Source organism: Kogia breviceps, chromosome 5 (genome assembly GCF_026419965.1).
Source record: "Kogia breviceps isolate mKogBre1 chromosome 5, mKogBre1 haplotype 1, whole genome shotgun sequence".
Taxonomy (NCBI): Eukaryota; Metazoa; Chordata; class Mammalia; order Artiodactyla; family Physeteridae; genus Kogia; species Kogia breviceps.
Genome location: NC_081314.1, coordinates 40583513 through 40609085, shown reverse-complemented (window position 1 = coordinate 40609085; position 25573 = coordinate 40583513). Strand labels below are relative to the sequence as shown.

Sequence of the window (25573 nt, the reverse complement as noted above, 5' to 3'; positions counted from 1 at the left end):
TAAGCACACAACCATCCCTAATGTGTTCTTTATTCACCAAGTCTCGCTTGTCACCCTGTGGATTAACATGAAGACAGTGAGTTTATTTAGAAAGAGCTGGGAATCGGAGTAATTTCACCAGCAATTCATGAAAATATGGCTGGTGTGTTTGGGGGGGGTGGTTTTGTGTAATCTGTGTGTTTGATTTTTTACACCCACTAAGGACGGTTTTTAGCTGGTACCCGTGGACGGATGTCAGCGGGATCAGTAGGTGTCTGCAAGTACCAGGAGGCTCAAGAGGATGTCCAGAGGAGGTGCAGTTCCTGGTCCCTTGTTGTGAAGGGCCAGAGATCAGAGGGTGGCGTGACCATCTTGTTGGATCAGGGTGGTTTTTCCCGAGAAGGTGGAAGTTTTGGCTGAGATAATCACTGAAACATGGGATTTGCTGGCTCCTCCCAGAAGCCACTGGCTGCCAAACCTGGACCGCCTCCCTCCTGGACGATCCAAGTGGGATAAGGTTGCTTGGGAGAGCAGAAGCTGTGATCTACATGGCAGCCAGGGAATCCTGAGAGAACGCAGGTGTGCTTATGCACAGTCTACCGGTGGCCTCCCTGTGGATGTACTGCTGCCCGTCTCTGGGATCCGAGGATTTTTGGAGCTGCCAGCATTGGACCCCCAAGGTGCTAAAGCCACAGCTCCTAGCTCTAGCTAGAGTCTGTGCAAGGCCTGCCACCCACAAGCATCTCAGTGTTTCCCGCCACACTGTGACCCAGTGTTCCTCCCGCCCTCTTGAAAGCACCATTTTTCCATAAGCTGTCTCGTTCCACATCTCCAGTGCTACTTATCCTGAAGCTACCGTGGCCAGATTCTTTTCCCAGAAGCCCTATGCCACCCGTGTGGCCATTGAAACTGACGTTCCCTTTCTGCCCAGAGCAAAGAAGGAGAGAGAGAGAAAGAGAAATAGAGGGAGACACACACACACACACACACACAGAGAAAGACAGGGAGAGAGCTGTATATTACTCTAGAGCTCTGGAGAAAGGGGAGCCTAAGACAGGGGAGTGACTGGGAGGGAGCTAAGGACTCTTTGTATCTGCAGAGATATACACCCTATAGAGCTAGAGACCCGGGTGCAGTTGTAGCTAGAGACTCAGATACATCGGTATATACACATTCAAGTGTCAAGTCTCAGATTATTTTCCTACTTGGTGCCACTGACACACGCATACTGGACATGGGGCGCACAGATTGAGCCAGCCGAGAATGACTCAACACAGTGTACGAGGCACATGTGTTGGAAAATATTTTTGAAAGAAGCAGTGGAACGGATCACCTGCCACGACGTTAAATTGACACAGGCATTTGGTTTTTCAGTTCATTTGTGCATCGCTTTAGTTGTAACTCGGCTTATCTTTTGAGAGGTGTGTGCGTGTAGTGTGTGGCCGTGGACAGACAATGAGAGAGAGAGAGGGACGGAGAGAGATTATTTGCCTGAATAATATACCGGGCACAGTTGTTACTAGGAACCATGGCAATGAAAGTGTTTGCATAGATCTGTCCTTGTGCGCAATGCCGATGAACTCGACGAACCCTTGCACACCACGCACCGAGAAAGCAATTGAAGGTTGTCACTAAGAGACTGTTTTCTTGTGTGTGTGTGTGTGTGTGTGTGTGTGTGTGTGTGTGTTATTCGGGCCTCTCACTGTTGTGACCTCTCCCGTTGAGGAGCACAGGCTCCGGACACACAGGCTCAGAGGCCATGGCTCACTAGCCCAGCCGCTCCGAGGCGTGTGAGACCCTCCCGGAACGGTGCACGAACCCGTGTCCCCTGCATCGGCAGTCAGACTCTCAACCAGAGCGCCATCAGGGAAACCCGAGATTGTTTCCTTGATTCCTCTAGGGTGTGTTTGTGGCTACAAGCTACGGGACTAGACAGGGGCATCTGGACCACCTTCCCATGCTGTCGCAGGCGAAGAGAGGGATTTCACCTCCCCGAGGAAATGCGGGAGAATACAAAGCGACCAAAGCACAACCAAGAACTTGAACTGAGTGCCAAGATTTATTGATTGGATCAATGGAATGTCACATACAACAGGGAAATCGAGTTCCGCGTTGGGTGCTCCTCATGGTCATTGGGAGGCTAGAATTCCTTGAGGCTGCCGAGAGGCTGTCCCTCCTGGTGCCCATGCACCGTGACAGTCCGTGTACAGCATGGCATCGCTCGTGGGCACAAAGCAGTTGCCCTCGACAGCCTTCTTGCCTTGGTCTCCCTGCCAGACACTATCATGAGCGTTGCTTGTTCCTTCTTCTTTCTCTCCGCCATGGCTCGGCCTCCCAGGAAAGGAGGCTTGAAAGCGGCTCGGGGAAAGGCCTTCCTTCCTCCCCCTAAGCCTGTGGCGCTGGGGAGGCTGGCAGCATGTCGAGCAGGGCCTGGAATTCTTCCTCGCTGAGGGGGCCTTCGAGGGTTGCTGCAAGTTGCTCTTCCTCTGCGTCCGCATTCAGAAAAGGGCCTGCCTTGTCCAGAATGTCCGCGTCTGACAAGAGTTCGTCCAGGAGGCTTGAGGAGCCTGGAAGGGCTGAGTGCTGGGGCTGTTTCTCCAGCTGGGGAGATGTCTCTTCCCCTGAGGTTGCCTGCTGCTGCCAGAAGTGTGTCTCTGGCGGTGCGGGTGGAAAGATGGCCCCCTGGGCAGGCTGCCCACTGGCGATGAGAGTATGTGTCCCTTCGCCGCACGGAACTGTGGCCGGAAGAGGCTGCGGGTTCTGGCATCCCTGAAGTGCTGCCTGACTGGGCTGGACCACGATGAACATCAACGGCTGGCCCACACACCACCCAGAGGCAGCCCCTGGCACAAGAAAGGTCGGGGAGAAAACAGGAGTGGCCGTAGCAAAGGACTGCATGCTCTCAGGTGCATGAGAGGGAGGATAACGATGAGAGCTGCTATGGACAGTGGGCGCGGGGCTTTGGTCCCACAGGGCAGTCATGGCTGATGTGGCATCTGGGCGTTCGGCCAGGGCATTCACAGGCCCACTAGCGCTCTGCTTTGGGTGCCGAGCTCTTCGGTTCTGGAACCATACCTAGGGAAGCATAGGGGGCGACAGGATCATTAGCAGCGCGACAATCCAGATCGACTTGCCGCCGCCCCATCTCCGGCCCGCCCTGCCCCACCCCGCCCTGCCCTGCCCTGCCCTGCCCTCCAATCTGTCAGGTCCATGGCAAGTACTGGTGGGCCTCATCTAAGGGCCATTTTACCTAGAGCGTTCGCCTTGGCTCTTGAAAATGCGGGAGGACGTCAGGGCAACACAGGACCCACTCCACCCCTCCCCACCCCTCCCCACCCCTGGCCTTGAGGAGAGCCGTCATTGACCAGCTACAACCTCAGGCCCCTCCCTGGCTGCCCAGGACTTCCATTGCCCTCTCCTCTTCTGGAAATGGATGCCTTCAGATCAGCCCCCTTAGCGTATTCGTAAGACGTAGGGAACGTCCTCCCAATCCCCCCTCGCCAAGCCTACATATATCCAGCAGCCACCCGTCGCAAGGCTTAACACACCTTTCTCGTGGGAGAAGCCAAGTTCCACCCACTGCTGGAGAACTTACCTGGATTCGAGGTTCGGGAATTCCTGTCTGCTGAGCCAATTCTTCCCTGGCAGCAATAGATGGAAATCGATCCCTCTCAAAGGCTTGCACAAGGACCCTTGTTTGAGAAGGAGAGATGAACGTCCTCTTTCGCCTGGCCTCTCTTCCCAAGCTTTCTAAAGAAGAACACACAGAGAAGAGAGGACATTCAGGACAATTTCAGCACATTCACAGCAGATCCAGTGTGTGGTGTGTAGGAAGTGGTATGTCATAGATCAAGATCGATACATCGATACATCTTATTCAGCGCTATGTGAAAATGGCCCATAGGACGGAAGAAGAGCTTTCTGCACATCCGGGCAGGTTCCGGACACAAACATTCCAAGCACAAACATGCCTGGCCATGCATCTCCCCACCCTCCAACAGGGGCGTGATGCTCCTGTGTGGAACAGGAATGGGGCAAGAACCCAAGATATCATGGTTTCCTCTCTGAAGCGTTCTTGGCCTCCCATGGTCATCCGCGTTCAGAGATGATTCTGTCTCAAGGAGATGCTCTGGGGAAATGCCTTTGGAATGCTGGGTACTTACCTCGAGTCAAACCCTGAGGTGGTGGTGGCCGCAGCGGCTGCGTCTGCCCTCCTTTGAAGGCATTCTCTGACAGCAATCGGCTCTGCTTTAGGCGTCTTCTCCGTTGGTTTTGAAACCAAACCTGGGTACAAAGAAAGAAAACCTTGCCTTTCAATGCTTATGCACATACTTCCAAGATCTATTGCAGGGATGCAGCATAGGACAAACGCACAAAGGTGTCAGCCAGTCTCCTAGCCAGCAACAAGCCGACTAATGGAGACCCAATATGGCCCGTCTGCCCCCAGTGGGAAAATTTACGATTCAAAGGGACTGAACTCTCACTAGCAGGTAGCATGTAGACTCCGGCTTTCACCTCGGAGGAAGGGCACCAGATTCCAGACTACACAGTCTGTGTCCGTGAAGATAATCCTTCCTCTTCGATTTACCTCACTGGTGTCCAGAGTAATGACTTGTGACACAGGAGGAGACAGTGCTCGCTTTCCCACGGTCAGAATGGATTGGATAGCTACCTCTCTGTCTCTCTGTCTCTCCCCCACCCCACCCGTTCTCATCAAAACTACCAGTTCCTCTGTGGGTCTTTTGGTCTCTGTCTACGATTCTCCGCATCTACCTGTTGACGCCTGTCTCTGTTGCCACCCTCCCGCCTGCCCAGCTGACTGCCTGCCTGCCTTCCCCTCTATCTGTCTCTGTCCCAGGCTCTCAGGCTCAATCTCCCTTCCCTCATTTGGTCTCTTTGCCTCCCCTTTGGCATGGTCCATGCCCGATTCATGTTTCCCTGCCTCTCTTATGTCCCCACAGGCAGTACTGTCTCATAACACGCAATCCTATCCACTAGCCAGTGCCCCCATGGAAACCACTCTTCTCATGATGCCTGGCAACTACTCATTGACAGTTACTTCTCAGGGACTACAGGCGTCCATCACTCTTAGGTCAGGGGGCTCTTATGCACCCGCTCCCCATCTTCAGAATATGTGTCCTTGTCTTCAACAGTGAAGCAGTGTGCATGCCACCTCATTCCCCGAGTCCGAACGGCAGTGTGCACCTGTGCTTGTGTGCGTGTGTGTGTGTGTGTGCATGTTTTGAGATGTTTCTGATGGTGGTGTGTGGAAAATTTGTACCCTGAGAAAGAGTGTTCGTAGGGAAAGTCAATCTGTCTTTGGCGACGCTTTGTAAGGTCTCAGGCGGGGTATTCTTAACTTTGGTGACTCCTCTCCAACCTGCCCAGAGAGGGAAGTCTTCAGCACAACTAGTTCCTCGGAAGCCAGCCGTCAAGGGAACACCTCCCTGGCACCACCCGGCACTCCTGCTTCCTTGGCACCTCGCCCTTTATTCTTGACCACCCCTTTGAGTGGACCTCTCGCCACACAGTTCAGTGTGCCCACGTTTACGAAAGGGAGCCACGTTCCTTGCCAAGATTCGAGTCCCTGCTGTCTGGAGCACCCCGAAGAGCAAGCGCCAAGAGCAAGGACTGCAACTGGAGTAGGGCGACTTGCGTCTGGACATGGACCCCGAGAGGGAGAATGGATCGAGAGACTCGGACGTACCTGAATTCTGCTTTCTGGAATGCCCAGTTCTCGCGCCAGCCGTTCTCTGGTCGTTATCCCGGGGTAGGGGTTCTGTTGAAAGAATGCTTGCAGGGTGTCCTTCTGACTCAGCCTCAGAACAAGCCTCCTCCTTCGCGATGGTCTTGAGGGTCGGCCTGCGGGAGAGAAAAGGAGGAATGTGTCAGGGGCGCATCCATGGAGGTGCAAACCAATGGTAACGGCCCAGCGCTGGTCCTTGGGCCACATGAAAGATCTCTAAGCCAGGGGAAGACGCTGCATTTGGAACAACCGTGGGTACACCGCGAAAGCCACGCTGACTGGGACCCTGGGAGTTCATGCAAAGCTGAGGGTCAAGGCTATGGGGATCTCCCCACCACCCGCCAAGGATCCACAGGACGCCATGCAAACTGAAGGGGAAAGCCCTAGAAACACAGGCTAACGTGACCAAAATGGGTGGAAGGATTTTCCAACTGGGGAGGCCTGGCGAAGCCTTCATGGCTTCCACCAGATTTACCTCGAAATCTATGCTAATGAGAGGAGCCCGTCCTCTGGCCTGTCATTCGCACAGCGCACCTGCGCCTGCACTATTTGAAAGGAAACCAGACGAAAGCCAAACGAAGCCAGACAAACACACAAGCCAAGCCCCAACACAGAACGCCCTGTGAGATTGTTTAGGAGACCCCCTTTTTCGAGATAAGGACCAACGTGGGGCCCCGTCTGATGGTGCCCACCCACACACACACCCACATGAGACCGGTACTCCTCGGAAGAGGAGTTTACCTTTCTAGGCACCAAGGTCATGCTGACTTGCCGTGTGTGCGTGCTATTCTTTCAGTTGGTCAGCCTTGAAGGGCTGCCCCTCACCCCTGTCCCATTTGATGTTGCTTCTTTCTGGCCCAAGGAATAGATGGGTGTTTGTTTCCTGCCTTCTCAGGTGGGAGCCGGGTTTGATGGCCAGGGTGGGTGGGTTTTCAGGCACATCCCTGAGATCTCGAGTTTCCTGAACTCTCTCCAACTGTAGGACAACACCAACCCTACCGCAAGGGCTACCTGCTCTAGCAGCTGGCACCTGGTGACGTAGGGTCGTCTCCAGGGCTCCTCCTGGAAGGAGGCAAGGCAAGCCAAGGGTTTCCCACCCCCAACGGGGACTTCCTTGAAAAGCTCCCCTCCTTCCTGCCAGCTCCAAGGAAAATCTTTGGAAAGCACTCAGGGAATGAACGTGCCGCACTGCGGATTTTGCCATTCCAGAGCCTCCTGCACTGCCTAACTTGGAGTCCAATGAGAGGCACTTCGAGTGCTCCTGGAATCTCTGTTTCCCAGGCTCTAGCTTTCAGCTGTGCTCAAAGAAAAACTCTCTTTTTCTTTTATTCTTAATACTTACTGGATATGGATTCTTTCCATGGACACCATAGAAGTTAACCCGTTCAAATGGAACACGCAACCAAAGAGAGCCAATCTGTAACATTCAAGAACACAACATGCAAAACCAACTCAAAATCCCAAACACCGTCAACTGGAAAAGAGTGTCAGTTTAGTTGGGAACGTTTTCAAACACTCGTGTTCCGTTCACTGCCACCACAGGCTGGGGGTTTTGGTAGAGAAGCCATTGTCAGGCAACAGGGCTACCAACTTCCATGTCGATTTCAGAAAGGAAAAGAAACGAACCAGCAAACCAGAAATATGGACGTGAAATGCCCAAACCAACGTGCATACTTTTGCCCAACTGATTCCACAAACATGTCCCAGCATAAATGTTCGTGCCATTTGGTGGTCATTGGGAAACTGCAATCTTCGTGGTGATCAACCGTTGGGGTGGGGAGGTGCATGAGTGTATTTGGATGATCCAACCCCAGAGCTCAGATACTGAGGGCAACGTACCTCTGGAGGTGCTGTATGGTCCGCACGAGCTGGACGAATCCATGGTGGGAGACCCACACGGATGGCATGAAAACGGCTGGCCAACTGTTCAGGACCCAGAAGCTCGGTATTTATAATGGATGAGGATGCCCCGCCCCTATTTATGTAAATAGCCACGGATGCTGGGGAAACCTTCCTTGCAAATTGAGAACATGGAAGGAATCCCGCGGGCATTGTAATGGAAGGCCTGTTCGGAGGCTCCCAGGTCCCTTTGAAGCTGCCGCCCTCATCAACCTCTCCCAGAATGCTTGGGGCCCAGTGCTCTTTCGTTTTCACACCTTTTCACATTCCACACATTCTTTTGCTCTCCCTGGAAATCCCCAACTCTGAGTCCTTCACGCTTAGGTGTGACTCTGTACTTTCCCAAATGGAGAGAGAACCTAGAGTCTAGCTTGCCTCGAGTATGTTTCCCACGTCCCTCATCACCCCCAGGACGTCATTGCCTCCCACTGCTAGAGCATTTCCTTGTCTGGGGTTTGAGTTCCCGATAATTCACATACTAAGCTTGAGGGATTATCTAAGGCCTACCCATGTTCTGCAACAGTTCGGGACTTTTTCAGAGGTACCCTGAAACCCACCCTCTTGTTCACATGCTATGGAGAGACCAGAAAAAGGGGCACGTCACACGTGTAGGTTTCACAAGCCAAGGAACTGATTTTCAGTACTTGTCCTTGGCGTCCCTAAGACGAAGTCGGTTTCACATTCACTGGTCAACTGTCACCTGTGCAAAGAAGAAGAAGAAAAAGAAGAAGGAAGAGGAGAAGGAGGAGGAGGAGGAGGAGGAGCAGGGGGTGAAGGAGGAGGATATGAAGCAAGTTAGATGATGGATGATGACGCAGCTGGATTTGAAAGGAATGCTTTGGATTCGTAACACAATCATCCCAACATTCTCAGTGCGTTTGGGCTGCAGAGAATTGAAAAAATAAAAACAAAGCAACAACAACAACAAAACCCCACACAAAACACAGAACCATCTCTAATGTGTTCTTTTGCCACCAAGGTTCTTTGGCCACCCCGTGGATTAACATGTGGACAGTGAGTTTAATTAACAACAGCTGGGAATCGGAGTAATTACACCAGCAATTCGTTACAGTATGGCTGGTGTGTCTGTGGGGTGGGGGGTGGGGGATTGTGTGATCTGTGTGTTTGTTTTTCTGCACCCACTAAGGACGGTTTTCAGCTGGTACCCGTGGATGGATGTCACCGGGATCAGTAGGGGTCTGCAAGTCCCAGGAGGCCCAAGAGGATGTCCAGAGGAGGTGCAGTTCCTGGTCCCTTGTCGTGAAGTGCCAGAGATCAGAGGGTGGCGTGACCATCTTGTTGGATCAGGGTGGTTTTTCCCGAGAAGGTGGAAGTTTTGGCTGAGATAATCACTGAAACATGGGATTTGCTGGCTCCTCCCAGAAGCCACTGGCTGCCAGACCTGGACCGCCTCCCTCCTGGACAATCCAGGTGGGATAAGGTTGCTTGGGAGAGCAGAAGCTGTGATGTGCATGGCAGCCAGGGAAGCCTGAGAGGTTGCAGGTGCGTTTATGCACAGCCCACCGGTGGCCTCCCTGTGTAGGTACCGCTGCCCGTCCCTGGACTCTGAGGTTTCTCTGGAGCGGCCAGCATTGGACCCCCAAGGTGCTAAAGCCACAGCTCCTAGCTCTAGCTAGAGTCTGTGCAAGGCCTGCCACCCACAAGCATCTCAGTGTTTCCCGCCACACTGTGACCCAGTGTTCCTCCCGCCCTCTTGAAAGCACCATTTTTCCATAAGCTGTCTCGTTCCACATCTCCAGTGCTACTTATCCTGAAGCTACCGTGGCCAGATTCTTTTCCCAGAAGCCCTATGCCACCCGTGTGGCCATTGAAACTGACGTTTCTTTTCTGCCCAGAGCAAAGAAGGAGAGAGAGAGAAAGAGAAAGAGAGGGAGACACACACACACACACAGAGAAAGACAGGGAGAGAGCTGTATATTACTCTAGAGCTCTGGAGAAAGGGGAGCCTAAGACAGGGGAGTGACTGGGAGGGAGCTAAGGACTCTTTGTATCTGCAGAGATATACACCCTATAGAGCTAGAGACCCGGGTGCAGTTGTAGCTAGAGACTCAGATACATCGGTATATACACATTCAAGTGTCAAGTCTCAGATTATTTTCCTACTTGGTGCCACTGACACACGCATACTGGACATGGGGCGCACAGATTGAGCCAGCCGAGAATGACTCAACACAGTGTACGAGGCACATGTGTTGGAAAATATTTTTGAAAGAAGCAGTGGAACGGATCACCTGCCACGACGTTAAATTGACACAGGCATTTGGTTTTTCAGTTCATTTGTGCATCGCTTTAGTTGTAACTCGGCTTATCTTTTGAGAGGTGTGTGCGTGTAGTGTGTGGCCGTGGACAGACAATGAGAGAGAGAGAGGGACGGAGAGAGATTATTTGCCTGAATAATATACCGGGCACAGTTGTTACTAGGAACCATGGCAATGAAAGTGTTTGCATAGATCTGTCCTTGTGCGCAATGCCGATGAACTCGACGAACCCTTGCACACCACGCACCGAGAAAGCAATTGAAGGTTGTCACTAAGAGACTGTTTTCTTGTGTGTGTGTGTGTGTGTGTGTGTGTGTGTGTGTGTGTGTGTGTGTGTTATTCGGGCCTCTCACTGTTGTGACCTCTCCCGTTGAGGAGCACAGGCTCCGGACACACAGGCTCAGAGGCCATGGCTCACTAGCCCAGCCGCTCCGAGGCGTGTGAGACCCTCCCGGAACGGTGCACGAACCCGTGTCCCCTGCATCGGCAGTCAGACTCTCAACCAGAGCGCCATCAGGGAAACCCGAGATTGTTTCCTTGATTCCTCTAGGGTGTGTTTGTGGCTACAAGCTACGGGACTAGACAGGGGCATCTGGACCACCTTCCCATGCTGTCGCAGGCGAAGAGAGGGATTTCACCTCCCCGAGGAAATGCGGGAGAATACAAAGCGACCAAAGCACAACCAAGAACTTGAACTGAGTGCCAAGATTTATTGATTGGATCAATGGAATGTCACATACAACAGGGAAATCGAGTTCCGCGTTGGGTGCTCCTCATGGTCATTGGGAGGCTAGAATTCCTTGAGGCTGCCGAGAGGCTGTCCCTCCTGGTGCCCATGCACCGTGACAGTCCGTGTACAGCATGGCATCGCTCGTGGGCACAAAGCAGTTGCCCTCGACAGCCTTCTTGCCTTGGTCTCCCTGCCAGACACTATCATGAGCGTTGCTTGTTCCTTCTTCTTTCTCTCCGCCATGGCTCGGCCTCCCAGGAAAGGAGGCTTGAAAGCGGCTCGGGGAAAGGCCTTCCTTCCTCCCCCTAAGCCTGTGGCGCTGGGGAGGCTGGCAGCATGTCGAGCAGGGCCTGGAATTCTTCCTCGCTGAGGGGGCCTTCGAGGGTTGCTGCAAGTTGCTCTTCCTCTGCGTCCGCATTCAGAAAAGGGCCTGCCTTGTCCAGAATGTCCGCGTCTGACAAGAGTTCGTCCAGGAGGCTTGAGGAGCCTGGAAGGGCTGAGTGCTGGGGCTGTTTCTCCAGCTGGGGAGATGTCTCTTCCCCTGAGGTTGCCTGCTGCTGCCAGAAGTGTGTCTCTGGCGGTGCGGGTGGAAAGATGGCCCCCTGGGCAGGCTGCCCACTGGCGATGAGAGTATGTGTCCCTTCGCCGCACGGAACTGTGGCCGGAAGAGGCTGCGGGTTCTGGCATCCCTGAAGTGCTGCCTGACTGGGCTGGACCACGATGAACATCAACGGCTGGCCCACACACCACCCAGAGGCAGCCCCTGGCACAAGAAAGGTCGGGGAGAAAACAGGAGTGGCCGTAGCAAAGGACTGCATGCTCTCAGGTGCATGAGAGGGAGGATAACGATGAGAGCTGCTATGGACAGTGGGCGCGGGGCTTTGGTCCCACAGGGCAGTCATGGCTGATGTGGCATCTGGGCGTTCGGCCAGGGCATTCACAGGCCCACTAGCGCTCTGCTTTGGGTGCCGAGCTCTTCGGTTCTGGAACCATACCTAGGGAAGCATAGGGGGCGACAGGATCATTAGCAGCGCGACAATCCAGATCGACTTGCCGCCGCCCCATCTCCGGCCCGCCCTGCCCCACCCCGCCCTGCCCTGCCCTGCCCTGCCCTCCAATCTGTCAGGTCCATGGCAAGTACTGGTGGGCCTCATCTAAGGGCCATTTTACCTAGAGCGTTCGCCTTGGCTCTTGAAAATGCGGGAGGACGTCAGGGCAACACAGGACCCACTCCACCCCTCCCCACCCCTCCCCACCCCTGGCCTTGAGGAGAGCCGTCATTGACCAGCTACAACCTCAGGCCCCTCCCTGGCTGCCCAGGACTTCCATTGCCCTCTCCTCTTCTGGAAATGGATGCCTTCAGATCAGCCCCCTTAGCGTATTCGTAAGACGTAGGGAACGTCCTCCCAATCCCCCCTCGCCAAGCCTACATATATCCAGCAGCCACCCGTCGCAAGGCTTAACACACCTTTCTCGTGGGAGAAGCCAAGTTCCACCCACTGCTGGAGAACTTACCTGGATTCGAGGTTCGGGAATTCCTGTCTGCTGAGCCAATTCTTCCCTGGCAGCAATAGATGGAAATCGATCCCTCTCAAAGGCTTGCACAAGGACCCTTGTTTGAGAAGGAGAGATGAACGTCCTCTTTCGCCTGGCCTCTCTTCCCAAGCTTTCTAAAGAAGAACACACAGAGAAGAGAGGACATTCAGGACAATTTCAGCACATTCACAGCAGATCCAGTGTGTGGTGTGTAGGAAGTGGTATGTCATAGATCAAGATCGATACATCGATACATCTTATTCAGCGCTATGTGAAAATGGCCCATAGGACGGAAGAAGAGCTTTCTGCACATCCGGGCAGGTTCCGGACACAAACATTCCAAGCACAAACATGCCTGGCCATGCATCTCCCCACCCTCCAACAGGGGCGTGATGCTCCTGTGTGGAACAGGAATGGGGCAAGAACCCAAGATATCATGGTTTCCTCTCTGAAGCGTTCTTGGCCTCCCATGGTCATCCGCGTTCAGAGATGATTCTGTCTCAAGGAGATGCTCTGGGGAAACGCCTTTGGAATGCTGGGTACTTACCTCGAGTCAAACCCTGAGGTGGTGGTGGCCGCAGCGGCTGCGTCTGCCCTCCTTTGAAGGCATTCTCTGACAGCAATCGGCTCTGCTTTAGGCGTCTTCTCCGTTGGTTTTGAAACCAAACCTGGGTACAAAGAAAGAAAACCTTGCCTTTCAATGCTTATGCACATACTTCCAAGATCTATTGCAGGGATGCAGCATAGGACAAACGCACAAAGGTGTCAGCCAGTCTCCTAGCCAGCAACAAGCCGACTAATGGAGACCCAATATGGCCCGTCTGCCCCCAGTGGGAAAATTTACGATTCAAAGGGACTGAACTCTCACTAGCAGGTAGCATGTAGACTCCGGCTTTCACCTCGGAGGAAGGGCACCAGATTCCAGACTACACAGTCTGTGTCCGTGAAGATAATCCTTCCTCTTCGATTTACCTCACTGGTGTCCAGAGTAATGACTTGTGACACAGGAGGAGACAGTGCTCGCTTTCCCACGGTCAGAATGGATTGGATAGCTACCTCTCTGTCTCTCTGTCTCTCCCCCACCCCACCCGTTCTCATCAAAACTACCAGTTCCTCTGTGGGTCTTTTGGTCTCTGTCTACGATTCTCCGCATCTACCTGTTGACGCCTGTCTCTGTTGCCACCCTCCCGCCTGCCCAGCTGACTGCCTGCCTGCCTTCCCCTCTATCTGTCTCTGTCCCAGGCTCTCAGGCTCAATCTCCCTTCCCTCATTTGGTCTCTTTGCCTCCCCTTTGGCATGGTCCATGCCCGATTCATGTTTCCCTGCCTCTCTTATGTCCCCACAGGCAGTACTGTCTCATAACACGCAATCCTATCCACTAGCCAGTGCCCCCATGGAAACCACTCTTCTCATGATGCCTGGCAACTACTCATTGACAGTTACTTCTCAGGGACTACAGGCGTCCATCACTCTTAGGTCAGGGGGCTCTTATGCACCCGCTCCCCATCTTCAGAATATGTGTCCTTGTCTTCAACAGTGAAGCAGTGTGCATGCCACCTCATTCCCCGAGTCCGAACGGCAGTGTGCACCTGTGCTTGTGTGCGTGTGTGTGTGTGTGTGTGCATGTTTTGAGATGTTTCTGATGGTGGTGTGTGGAAAATTTGTACCCTGAGAAAGAGTGTTCGTAGGGAAAGTCAATCTGTCTTTGGCGACGCTTTGTAAGGTCTCAGGCGGGGTATTCTTAACTTTGGTGACTCCTCTCCAACCTGCCCAGAGAGGGAAGTCTTCAGCACAACTAGTTCCTCGGAAGCCAGCCGTCAAGGGAACACCTCCCTGGCACCACCCGGCGCTCCTGCTTCCTTGGCACCTCGCCCTTTATTCTTGACCACCCCTTTGAGTGGACCTCTCGCCACACAGTTCAGTGTGCCCACGTTTACGAAAGGGAGCCACGTTCCTTGCCAAGATTCGAGTCCCTGCTGTCTGGAGCACCCCGAAGAGCAAGCGCCAAGAGCAAGGACTGCAACTGGAGTAGGGCGACTTGCGTCTGGACATGGACCCCGAGAGGGAGAATGGATCGAGAGACTCGGACGTACCTGAATTCTGCTTTCTGGAATGCCCAGTTCTCGCGCCAGCCGTTCTCTGGTCGTTATCCCGGGGTAGGGGTTCTGTTGAAAGAATGCTTGCAGGGTGTCCTTCTGACTCAGCCTCAGAACAAGCCTCCTCCTTCGCGATGGTCTTGAGGGTCGGCCTGCGGGAGAGAAAAGGAGGAATGTGTCAGGGGCGCATCCATGGAGGTGCAAACCAATGGTAACGGCCCAGCGCTGGTCCTTGGGCCACATGAAAGATCTCTAAGCCAGGGGAAGACGCTGCATTTGGAACAACCGTGGGTACACCGCGAAAGCCACGCTGACTGGGACCCTGGGAGTTCATGCAAAGCTGAGGGTCAAGGCTATGGGGATCTCCCCACCACCCGCCAAGGATCCACAGGACGCCATGCAAACTGAAGGGGAAAGCCCTAGAAACACAGGCTAACGTGACCAAAATGGGTGGAAGGATTTTCCAACTGGGGAGGCCTGGCGAAGCCTTCATGGCTTCCACCAGATTTACCTCGAAATCTATGCTAATGAGAGGAGCCCGTCCTCTGGCCTGTCATTCGCACAGCGCACCTGCGCCTGCACTATTTGAAAGGAAACCAGACGAAAGCCAAACGAAGCCAGACAAACACACAAGCCAAGCCCCAACACAGAACGCCCTGTGAGATTGTTTAGGAGACCCCCTTTTTCGAGATAAGGACCAACGTGGGGCCCCGTCTGATGGTGCCCACCCACACACACACCCACATGAGACCGGTACTCCTCGGAAGAGGAGTTTACCTTTCTAGGCACCAAGGTCATGCTGACTTGCCGTGTGTGCGTGCTATTCTTTCAGTTGGTCAGCCTTGAAGGGCTGCCCCTCACCCCTGTCCCATTTGATGTTGCTTCTTTCTGGCCCAAGGAATAGATGGGTGTTTGTTTCCTGCCTTCTCAGGTGGGAGCCGGGTTTGATGGCCAGGGTGGGTGGGTTTTCAGGCACATCCCTGAGATCTCGAGTTTCCTGAACTCTCTCCAACTGTAGGACAACACCAACCCTACCGCAAGGGCTACCTGCTCTAGCAGCTGGCACCTGGTGACGTAGGGTCGTCTCCAGGGCTCCTCCTGGAAGGAGGCAAGGCAAGCCAAGGGTTTCCCACCCCCAACGGGGACTTCCTTGAAAAGCTCCCCTCCTTCCTGCCAGCTCCAAGGAAAATCTTTGGAAAGCACTCAGGGAACGAACGTGCCGCACTGCGGATTTTGCCATTCCAGAGCCTCCTGCACTGCCTAACTTGGAGTCCAATGAGAGGCACTTCGAGTGCTCCTGGAATCTCTGTTTCCCAGGCTCTAGCTTTCAGCTGTGCTCAAAGAAAAACTCTCTTTTTCTTTTATTCTTAATACTTACTGGATATGGATTCTTTCCATGGACACCATAGAAGTTAACCCGTTCAAATGGAACACGCAACCAAAGAGAGCCAATCTGTAACATTCAAGAACACAACATGCAAAACCAACTCAAAATCCCAAACACCGTCAACTGGAAAAGAGTGTCAGTTTAGTTGGGAACGTTTTCAAACACTCGTGTTCCGTTCACTGCCACCACAGGCTGGGGGTTTTGGTAGAGAAGCCATTGTCAGGCAACAGGGCTACCAACTTCCATGTCGATTTCAGAAAGGAAAAGAAACGAACCAGCAAACCAGAAATATGGACGTGAAATGCCCAAACCAACGTGCATACTTTTGCCCAACTGATTCCACAAACATGTCCCAGCATAAATGTTCGTGCCATTTGGTGGTCATTGGGAAACTGCAATCTTCGTGGTGATCAACCGTTGGGGTGGGGAGGTGCATGAGTGTATTTGGATGATCCAACCCCAGAGCTCAGATACTGAGGGCAACGTACCTCTGGAGGTGCTGTATGGTCCGCACGAGCTGGACGAATCCATGGTGGGAGACCCACACGGATGGCATGAAAACGGCTGGCCAACTGTTCAGGACCCAGAAGCTCGGTATTTATAATGGATGAGGATGCCCCGCCCCTATTTATGTAAATAGCCACGGATGCTGGGGAAACCTTCCTTGCAAATTGAGAACATGGAAGGAATCCCGCGGGCATTGTAATGGAAGGCCTGTTCGGAGGCTCCCAGGTCCCTTTGAAGCTGCCGCCCTCATCAACCTCTCCCAGAATGCTTGGGGCCCAGTGCTCTTTCGTTTTCACACCTTTTCACATTCCACACATTCTTTTGCTCTCCCTGGAAATCCCCAACTCTGAGTCCTTCACGCTTAGGTGTGACTCTGTACTTTCCCAAATGGAGAGAGAACCTAGAGTCTAGCTTGCCTCGAGTATGTTTCCCACGTCCCTCATCACCCCCAGGACGTCATTGCCTCCCACTGCTAGAGCATTTCCTTGTCTGGGGTTTGAGTTCCCGATAATTCACATACTAAGCTTGAGGGATTATCTAAGGCCTACCCATGTTCTGCAACAGTTCGGGACTTTTTCAGAGGTACCCTGAAACCCACCCTCTTGTTCACATGCTATGGAGAGACCAGAAAAAGGGGCACGTCACACGTGTAGGTTTCACAAGCCAAGGAACTGATTTTCAGTACTTGTCCTTGGCGTCCCTAAGACGAAGTCGGTTTCACATTCACTGGTCAACTGTCACCTGTGCAAAGAAGAAGAAGAAAAAGAAGAAGGAAGAGGAGAAGGAGGAGGAGGAGGAGGAGGAGCAGGGGGTGAAGGAGGAGGATATGAAGCAAGTTAGATGATGGATGATGACGCAGCTGGATTTGAAAGGAATGCTTTGGATTCGTAACACAATCATCCCAACATTCTCAGTGCGTTTGGGCTGCAGAGAATTGAAAAAATAAAAACAAAGCAACAACAACAACAAAACCCCACACAAAACACAGAACCATCTCTAATGTGTTCTTTTGCCACCAAGGTTCTTTGGCCACCCCGTGGGTTAACATGTGGACAGTGAGTTTAATTAACAACAGCTGGGAATCGGAGTAATTACGCCAGCAATTCGTTACAGTATGGCTGGTGTGTCTGTGGGGTGGGGGGTGGGGGATTGTGTGATCTGTGTGTTTGTTTTTCTGCACCCACTAAGGACGGTTTTCAGCTGGTACCCGTGGACGGATGTCACCGGGATCAGTAGGGGTCTGCAAGTCCCAGGAGGCCCAAGAGGATGTCCAGAGGAGGTGCAGTTCCTGGTCCCTTGTCGTGAAGTGCCAGAGATCAGAGGGTGGCGTGACCATCTTGTTGGATCAGGGTGGTTTTTCCCGAGAAGGTGGAAGTTTTGGCTGAGATAATCACTGAAACATGGGATTTGCTGGCTCCTCCCAGAAGCCACTGGCTGCCAGACCTGGACCGCCTCCCTCCTGGACAATCCAGGTGGGATAAGGTTGCTTGGGAGAGCAGAAGCTGTGATGTGCATGGCAGCCAGGGAAGCCTGAGAGGTTGCAGGTGCGTTTATGCACAGCCCACCGGTGGCCTCCCTGTGTAGGTACCGCTGCCCGTCCCTGGGCTCTGAGGTTTCTCTGGAGCGGCCAGCATTGGACCCCCAAGGTGCTAAAGCCACAGCTCCTAGCTCTAGCTAGAGTCTGTGCAAGGCCTGCCACCCACAAGCATCTCAGTGTTTCCCGCCACACTGTGACCCAGTGTTCCTCCCGCCCTCTTGAAAGCACCATTTTTCCATAAGCTGTCTCGTTCCACATCTCCAGTGCTACTTATCCTGAAGCTACCGTGGCCAGATTCTTTTCCCAGAAGCCCTATGCCACCCGTGTGGCCATTGAAACTGACGTTTCTTTTCTGCCCAGAGCAAAGAAGGAGAGAGAGAGAAAGAGAAAGAGAGGGAGACACACACACACACACACACACAGAGAAAGACAGGGAGAGAGCTGTATATTACTCTAGAGCTCTGGAGAAAGGGGAGCCTAAGACAGGGGAGTGACTGGGAGGGAGCTAAGGACTCTTTGTATCTGCAGAGATATACACCCTATAGAGCTAGAGACCCGGGTGCAGTTGTAGCTAGAGACTCAGATACATCGGTATATACACATTCAAGTGTCAAGTCTCAGATTATTTTCCTACTTGGTGCCACTGACACACGCATACTGGACATGGGGCGCACAGATTGAGCCAGCCGAGAATGACTCAACACAGTGTACGAGGCACATGTGTTGGAAAATATTTTTGAAAGAAGCAGTGGAACGGATCACCTGCCACGACGTTAAATTGACACAGGCATTTGGTTTTTCAGTTCATTTGTGCATCGCTTTAGTTGTAACTCGGCTTATCTTTTGAGAGGTGTGTGCGTGTAGTGTGTGGCCGTGGACAGACAATGAGAGAGAGAGAGGGACGGAGAGAGATTATTTGCCTGAATAATATACCGGGCACAGTTGTTACTAGGAACCATGGCAATGAAAGTGTTTGCATAGATCTGTCCTTGTGCGCAATGCCGATGAACTCGACGAACCCTTGCACACCACGCACCGAGAAAGCAATTGAAGGTTGTCACTAAGAGACTGTTTTCTTGTGTGTGTGTGTGTGTGTGTGTGTGTGTGTGTGTGTGTGTGTGTGTTATTCGGGCCTCTCACTGTTGTGACCTCTCCCGTTGAGGAGCACAGGCTCCGGACACACAGGCTCAGAGGCCATGGCTCACTAGCCCAGCCGCTCCGAGGCGTGTGAGACCCTCCCGGAACGGTGCACGAACCCGTGTCCCCTGCATCGGCAGTCAGACTCTCAACCAGAGCGCCATCAGGGAAACCCGAGATTGTTTCCTTGATTCCTCTAGGGTGTGTTTGTGGCTACAAGCTACGGGACCAAACAGGGGCATCTGGACCACCTTCCCATGCTGTCGCAGGCGAAGAGAGGGATTTCACCTCCCCGAGGAAATGCGGGAGAATACAAAGCGACCAAAGCACAACCAAGAACTTGAACTGAGTGCCAAGATTTATTGATTGGATCAATGGAATGTCACATACAACAGGGAAATCGAGTTCCGCGTTGGGTGCTCCTCATGGTCATTGGGAGGCTAGAATTCCTTGAGGCTGCCGAGAGGCTGTCCCTCCTGGTGCCCATGCACCGTGACAGTCCGTGTACAGCATGGCATCGCTCGTGGGCACAAAGCAGTTGCCCTCGACAGCCTTCTTGCCTTGGTCTCCCTGCCAGACACTATCATGAGCGTTGCTTGTTCCTTCTTCTTTCTCTCCGCCATGGCTCGGCCTCCCAGGAAAGGAGGCTTGAAAGCGGCTCGGGGAAAGGCCTTCCTTCCTCCCCCTAAGCCTGTGGCGCTGGGGAGGCTGGCAGCATGTCGAGCAGGGCCTGGAATTCTTCCTCGCTGAGGGGGCCTTCGAGGGTTGCTGCAAGTTGCTCTTCCTCTGCGTCCGCATTCAGAAAAGGGCCTGCCTTGTCCAGAATGTCCGCGTCTGACAAGAGTTCGTCCAGGAGGCTTGAGGAGCCTGGAAGGGCTGAGTGCTGGGGCTGTTTCTCCAGCTGGGGAGATGTCTCTTCCCCTGAGGTTGCCTGCTGCTGCCAGAAGTGTGTCTCTGGCGGTGCGGGTGGAAAGATGGCCCCCTGGGCAGGCTGCCCACTGGCGATGAGAGTATGTGTCCCTTCGCCGCACGGAACTGTGGCCGGAAGAGGCTGCGGGTTCTGGCATCCCTGAAGTGCTGCCTGACTGGGCTGGACCACGATGAACATCAACGGCTGGCCCACACACCACCCAGAGGCAGCCCCTGGCACAAGAAAGGTCGGGGAGAAAACAGGAGTGGCCGTAGCAAAGGACTGCATGCTCTCAGGTGCATGAGAGGGAGGATAACGATGAGAGCTGCTATGGACAGTGGGCGCGGGGCTTTGGTCCCACAGGGCAGTCATGGCTGATGTGGCATCTGGGCGTTCGGCCAGGGCATTCACAGGCCCACTAGCGCTCTGCTTTGGGTGCCGAGCTCTTCGGTTCTGGAACCATACCTAGGGAAGCATAGGGGGCGACAGGATCATTAGCAGCGCGACAATCCAGATCGACTTGCCGCCGCCCCATCTCCGGCCCGCCCTGCCCCACCCCGCCCTGCCCTGCCCTGCCCTGCCCTCCAATCTGTCAGGTCCATGGCAAGTACTGGTGGGCCTCATCTAAGGGCCATTTTACCTAGAGCGTTCGCCTTGGCTCTTGAAAATGCGGGAGGACGTCAGGGCAACACAGGACCCACTCCACCCCTCCCCACCCCTCCCCACCCCTGGCCTTGAGGAGAGCCGTCATTGACCAGCTACAACCTCAGGCCCCTCCCTGGCTGCCCAGGACTTCCATTGCCCTCTCCTCTTCTGGAAATGGATGCCTTCAGATCAGCCCCCTTAGCGTATTCGTAAGACGTAGGGAACGTCCTCCCAATCCCCCCTCGCCAAGCCTACATATATCCAGCAGCCACCCGTCGCAAGGCTTAACACACCTTTCTCGTGGGAGAAGCCAAGTTCCACCCACTGCTGGAGAACTTACCTGGATTCGAGGTTCGGGAATTCCTGTCTGCTGAGCCAATTCTTCCCTGGCAGCAATAGATGGAAATCGATCCCTCTCAAAGGCTTGCACAAGGACCCTTGTTTGAGAAGGAGAGATGAACGTCCTCTTTCGCCTGGCCTCTCTTCCCAAGCTTTCTAAAGAAGAACACACAGAGAAGAGAGGACATTCAGGACAATTTCAGCACATTCACAGCAGATCCAGTGTGTGGTGTGTAGGAAGTGGTATGTCATAGATCAAGATCGATACATCGATACATCTTATTCAGCGCTATGTGAAAATGGCCCATAGGACGGAAGAAGAGCTTTCTGCACATCCGGGCAGGTTCCGGACACAAACATTCCAAGCACAAACATGCCTGGCCATGCATCTCCCCACCCTCCAACAGGGGCGTGATGCTCCTGTGTGGAACAGGAATGGGGCAAGAACCCAAGATATCATGGTTTCCTCTCTGAAGCGTTCTTGGCCTCCCATGGTCATCCGCGTTCAGAGATGATTCTGTCTCAAGGAGATGCTCTGGGGAAACGCCTTTGGAATGCTGGGTACTTACCTCGAGTCAAACCCTGAGGTGGTGGTGGCCGCAGCGGCTGCGTCTGCCCTCCTTTGAAGGCATTCTCTGACAGCAATCGGCTCTGCTTTAGGCGTCTTCTCCGTTGGTTTTGAAACCAAACCTGGGTACAAAGAAAGAAAACCTTGCCTTTCAATGCTTATGCACATACTTCCAAGATCTATTGCAGGGATGCAGCATAGGACAAACGCACAAAGGTGTCAGCCAGTCTCCTAGCCAGCAACAAGCCGACTAATGGAGACCCAATATGGCCCGTCTGCCCCCAGTGGGAAAATTTACGATTCAAAGGGACTGAACTCTCACTAGCAGGTAGCATGTAGACTCCGGCTTTCACCTCGGAGGAAGGGCACCAGATTCCAGACTACACAGTCTGTGTCCGTGAAGATAATCCTTCCTCTTCGATTTACCTCACTGGTGTCCAGAGTAATGACTTGTGACACAGGAGGAGACAGTGCTCGCTTTCCCACGGTCAGAATGGATTGGATAGCTACCTCTCTGTCTCTCTGTCTCTCCCCCACCCCACCCGTTCTCATCAAAACTACCAGTTCCTCTGTGGGTCTTTTGGTCTCTGTCTACGATTCTCCGCATCTACCTGTTGACGCCTGTCTCTGTTGCCACCCTCCCGCCTGCCCAGCTGACTGCCTGCCTGCCTTCCCCTCTATCTGTCTCTGTCCCAGGCTCTCAGGCTCAATCTCCCTTCCCTCATTTGGTCTCTTTACCTCCCCTTTGGCATGGTCCATGCCCGATTCATGTTTCCCTGCCTCTCTTATGTCCCCACAGGCAGTACTGTCTCATAACACGCAATCCTATCCACTAGCCAGTGCCCCCATGGAAACCACTCTTCTCATGATGCCTGGCAACTACTCATTGACAGTTACTTCTCAGGGACTACAGGCGTCCATCACTCTTAGGTCAGGGGGCTCTTATGCACCCGCTCCCCATCTTCAGAATATGTGTCCTTGTCTTCAACAGTGAAGCAGTGTGCATGCCACCTCATTCCCCGAGTCCGAACGGCAGTGTGCACCTGTGCTTGTGTGCGTGTGTGTGTGTGTGTGTGCATGTTTTGAGATGTTTCTGATGGTGGTGTGTGGAAAATTTGTACCCTGAGAAAGAGTGTTCGTAGGGAAAGTCAATCTGTCTTTGGCGACGCTTTGTAAGGTCTCAGGCGGGGTATTCTTAACTTTGGTGACTCCTCTCCAACCTGCCCAGAGAGGGAAGTCTTCAGCACAACTAGTTCCTCGGAAGCCAGCCGTCAAGGGAACACCTCCCTGGCACCACCCGGCGCTCCTGCTTCCTTGGCACCTCGCCCTTTATTCTTGACCACCCCTTTGAGTGGACCTCTCGCCACACAGTTCAGTGTGCCCACGTTTACGAAAGGGAGCCACGTTCCTTGCCAAGATTCGAGTCCCTGCTGTCTGGAGCACCCCGAAGAGCAAGCGCCAAGAGCAAGGACTGCAACTGGAGTAGGGCGACTTGCGTCTGGACATGGACCCCGAGAGGGAGAATGGATCGAGAGACTCGGACGTACCTGAATTCTGCTTTCTGGAATGCCCAGTTCTCGCGCCAGCCGTTCTCTGGTCGTTATCCCGGGGTAGGGGTTCTGTTGAAAGAATGCTTGCAGGGTGTCCTTCTGACTCAGCCTCAGAACAAGCCTCCTCCTTCGCGATGGTCTTGAGGGTCGGCCTGCGGGAGAGAAAAGGAGGAATGTGTCAGGGGCGCATCCATGGAGGTGCAAACCAATGGTAACGGCCCAGCGCTGGTCCTTGGGCCACATGAAAGATCTCTAAGCCAGGGGAAGACGCTGCATTTGGAACAACCGTGGGTACACCGCGAAAGCCACGCTGACTGGGACCCTGGGAGTTCATGCAAAGCTGAGGGTCAAGGCTATGGGGATCTCCCCACCACCCGCCAAGGATCCACAGGACGCCATGCAAACTGAAGGGGAAAGCCCTAGAAACACAGGCTAACGTGACCAAAATGGGTGGAAGGATTTTCCAACTGGGGAGGCCTGGCGAAGCCTTCATGGCTTCCACCAGATTTACCTCGAAATCTATGCTAATGAGAGGAGCCCGTCCTCTGGCCTGTCATTCGCACAGCGCACCTGCGCCTGCACTATTTGAAAGGAAACCAGACGAAAGCCAAACGAAGCCAGACAAACACACAAGCCAAGCCCCAACACAGAACGCCCTGTGAGATTGTTTAGGAGACCCCCTTTTTCGAGATAAGGACCAACGTGGGGCCCCGTCTGATGGTGCCCACCCACACACACACCCACATGAGACCGGTACTCCTCGGAAGAGGAGTTTACCTTTCTAGGCACCAAGGTCATGCTGACTTGCCGTGTGTGCGTGCTATTCTTTCAGTTGGTCAGCCTTGAAGGGCTGCCCCTCACCCCTGTCCCATTTGATGTTGCTTCTTTCTGGCCCAAGGAATAGATGGGTGTTTGTTTCCTGCCTTCTCAGGTGGGAGCCGGGTTTGATGGCCAGGGTGGGTGGGTTTTCAGGCACATCCCTGAGATCTCGAGTTTCCTGAACTCTCTCCAACTGTAGGACAACACCAACCCTACCGCAAGGGCTACCTGCTCTAGCAGCTGGCACCTGGTGACGTAGGGTCGTCTCCAGGGCTCCTCCTGGAAGGAGGCAAGGCAAGCCAAGGGTTTCCCACCCCCAACGGGGACTTCCTTGAAAAGCTCCCCTCCTTCCTGCCAGCTCCAAGGAAAATCTTTGGAAAGCACTCAGGGAACGAACGTGCCGCACTGCGGATTTTGCCATTCCAGAGCCTCCTGCACTGCCTAACTTGGAGTCCAATGAGAGGCACTTCGAGTGCTCCTGGAATCTCTGTTTCCCAGGCTCTAGCTTTCAGCTGTGCTCAAAGAAAAACTCTCTTTTTCTTTTATTCTTAATACTTACTGGATATGGATTCTTTCCATGGACACCATAGAAGTTAACCCGTTCAAATGGAACACGCAACCAAAGAGAGCCAATCTGTAACATTCAAGAACACAACATGCAAAACCAACTCAAAATCCCAAACACCGTCAACTGGAAAAGAGTGTCAGTTTAGTTGGGAACGTTTTCAAACACTCGTGTTCCGTTCACTGCCACCACAGGCTGGGGGTTTTGGTAGAGAAGCCATTGTCAGGCAACAGGGCTACCAACTTCCATGTCGATTTCAGAAAGGAAAAGAAACGAACCAGCAAACCAGAAATATGGACGTGAAATGCCCAAACCAACGTGCATACTTTTGCCCAACTGATTCCACAAACATGTCCCAGCATAAATGTTCGTGCCATTTGGTGGTCATTGGGAAACTGCAATCTTCGTGGTGATCAACCGTTGGGGTGGGGAGGTGCATGAGTGTATTTGGATGATCCAACCCCAGAGCTCAGATACTGAGGGCAACGTACCTCTGGAGGTGCTGTATGGTCCGCACGAGCTGGACGAATCCATGGTGGGAGACCCACACGGATGGCATGAAAACGGCTGGCCAACTGTTCAGGACCCAGAAGCTCGGTATTTATAATGGATGAGGATGCCCCGCCCCTATTTATGTAAATAGCCACGGATGCTGGGGAAACCTTCCTTGCAAATTGAGAACATGGAAGGAATCCCGCGGGCATTGTAATGGAAGGCCTGTTCGGAGGCTCCCAGGTCCCTTTGAAGCTGCCGCCCTCATCAACCTCTCCCAGAATGCTTGGGGCCCAGTGCTCTTTCGTTTTCACACCTTTTCACATTCCACACATTCTTTTGCTCTCCCTGGAAATCCCCAACTCTGAGTCCTTCACGCTTAGGTGTGACTCTGTACTTTCCCAAATGGAGAGAGAACCTAGAGTCTAGCTTGCCTCGAGTATGTTTCCCACGTCCCTCATCACCCCCAGGACGTCATTGCCTCCCACTGCTAGAGCATTTCCTTGTCTGGGGTTTGAGTTCCCGATAATTCACATACTAAGCTTGAGGGATTATCTAAGGCCTACCCATGTTCTGCAACAGTTCGGGACTTTTTCAGAGGTACCCTGAAACCCACCCTCTTGTTCACATGCTATGGAGAGACCAGAAAAAGGGGCACGTCACACGTGTAGGTTTCACAAGCCAAGGAACTGATTTTCAGTACTTGTCCTTGGCGTCCCTAAGACGAAGTCGGTTTCACATTCACTGGTCAACTGTCACCTGTGCAAAGAAGAAGAAGAAAAAGAAGAAGGAAGAGGAGAAGGAGGAGGAGGAGGAGGAGGAGCAGGGGGTGAAGGAGGAGGATATGAAGCA

At 53.3% G+C, this 25573-nt stretch overlaps 3 protein-coding genes across 3 annotated transcripts; all 3 read right to left on the bottom strand.

The window, feature by feature from the left end:
- Positions 1-2364: 2364 nt before the first annotated feature.
- LOC131756790 (double homeobox protein 4-like protein 4) lies at positions 2365-7607 on the bottom strand. The gene is made up of 5 exons (XM_059063900.1): positions 7565-7607; positions 5687-5841; positions 4143-4263; positions 3575-3729; positions 2365-3054 (listed from the first exon to the last, which is right to left on the bottom strand). Exons 1-5 carry the CDS (start codon positions 7605-7607, stop codon positions 2365-2367), a joined length of 1164 nt encoding a protein of 387 aa, XP_058919883.1.
- Positions 7608-10938: 3331 nt separating this feature from the next.
- LOC131756789 (double homeobox protein 4-like protein 4) lies at positions 10939-16183 on the bottom strand. The gene is made up of 5 exons (XM_059063899.1): positions 16141-16183; positions 14263-14417; positions 12717-12837; positions 12149-12303; positions 10939-11628 (listed from the first exon to the last, which is right to left on the bottom strand). Exons 1-5 carry the CDS (start codon positions 16181-16183, stop codon positions 10939-10941), a joined length of 1164 nt encoding a protein of 387 aa, XP_058919882.1.
- A 3335-nt stretch (positions 16184-19518) lies between these two features.
- Positions 19519-24763, bottom strand: LOC131756788 (double homeobox protein 4-like protein 4). The gene is made up of 5 exons (XM_059063897.1): positions 24721-24763; positions 22843-22997; positions 21297-21417; positions 20729-20883; positions 19519-20208 (listed from the first exon to the last, which is right to left on the bottom strand). The coding sequence occupies exons 1-5, from the start codon at positions 24761-24763 to the stop codon at positions 19519-19521; spliced, it is 1164 nt and encodes a 387-aa protein (XP_058919880.1).
- Positions 24764-25573: the final 810 nt, after the last annotated feature.

Coding starts and splice junctions, on each gene's coding strand:
- LOC131756790 (XM_059063900.1), bottom strand. CDS start 7,607: ATGGATTCGTCCAGCTCGTGCGGACCATACAGCACCTCCAGAG. Junction 5,842..7,564: donor ACCATACAGCACCTCCAGAG/GTACGTTGCCCT, acceptor TCTCTCCCGCAG/GCCGACCCTCAAGACCATCG. Junction 3,730..4,142: donor ACCTCAGGGTTTGACTCGAG/GTAAGTACCCAG, acceptor GTTCTTCTTTAG/AAAGCTTGGGAAGAGAGGCC.
- LOC131756789 (XM_059063899.1), bottom strand. CDS start 16,183: ATGGATTCGTCCAGCTCGTGCGGACCATACAGCACCTCCAGAG. Junction 14,418..16,140: donor ACCATACAGCACCTCCAGAG/GTACGTTGCCCT, acceptor TCTCTCCCGCAG/GCCGACCCTCAAGACCATCG. Junction 11,629..12,148: donor TTCCCGAACCTCGAATCCAG/GTAAGTTCTCCA, acceptor ATGCTTCCCTAG/GTATGGTTCCAGAACCGAAG.
- LOC131756788 (XM_059063897.1), bottom strand. CDS start 24,763: ATGGATTCGTCCAGCTCGTGCGGACCATACAGCACCTCCAGAG. Junction 22,998..24,720: donor ACCATACAGCACCTCCAGAG/GTACGTTGCCCT, acceptor TCTCTCCCGCAG/GCCGACCCTCAAGACCATCG. Junction 20,884..21,296: donor ACCTCAGGGTTTGACTCGAG/GTAAGTACCCAG, acceptor GTTCTTCTTTAG/AAAGCTTGGGAAGAGAGGCC.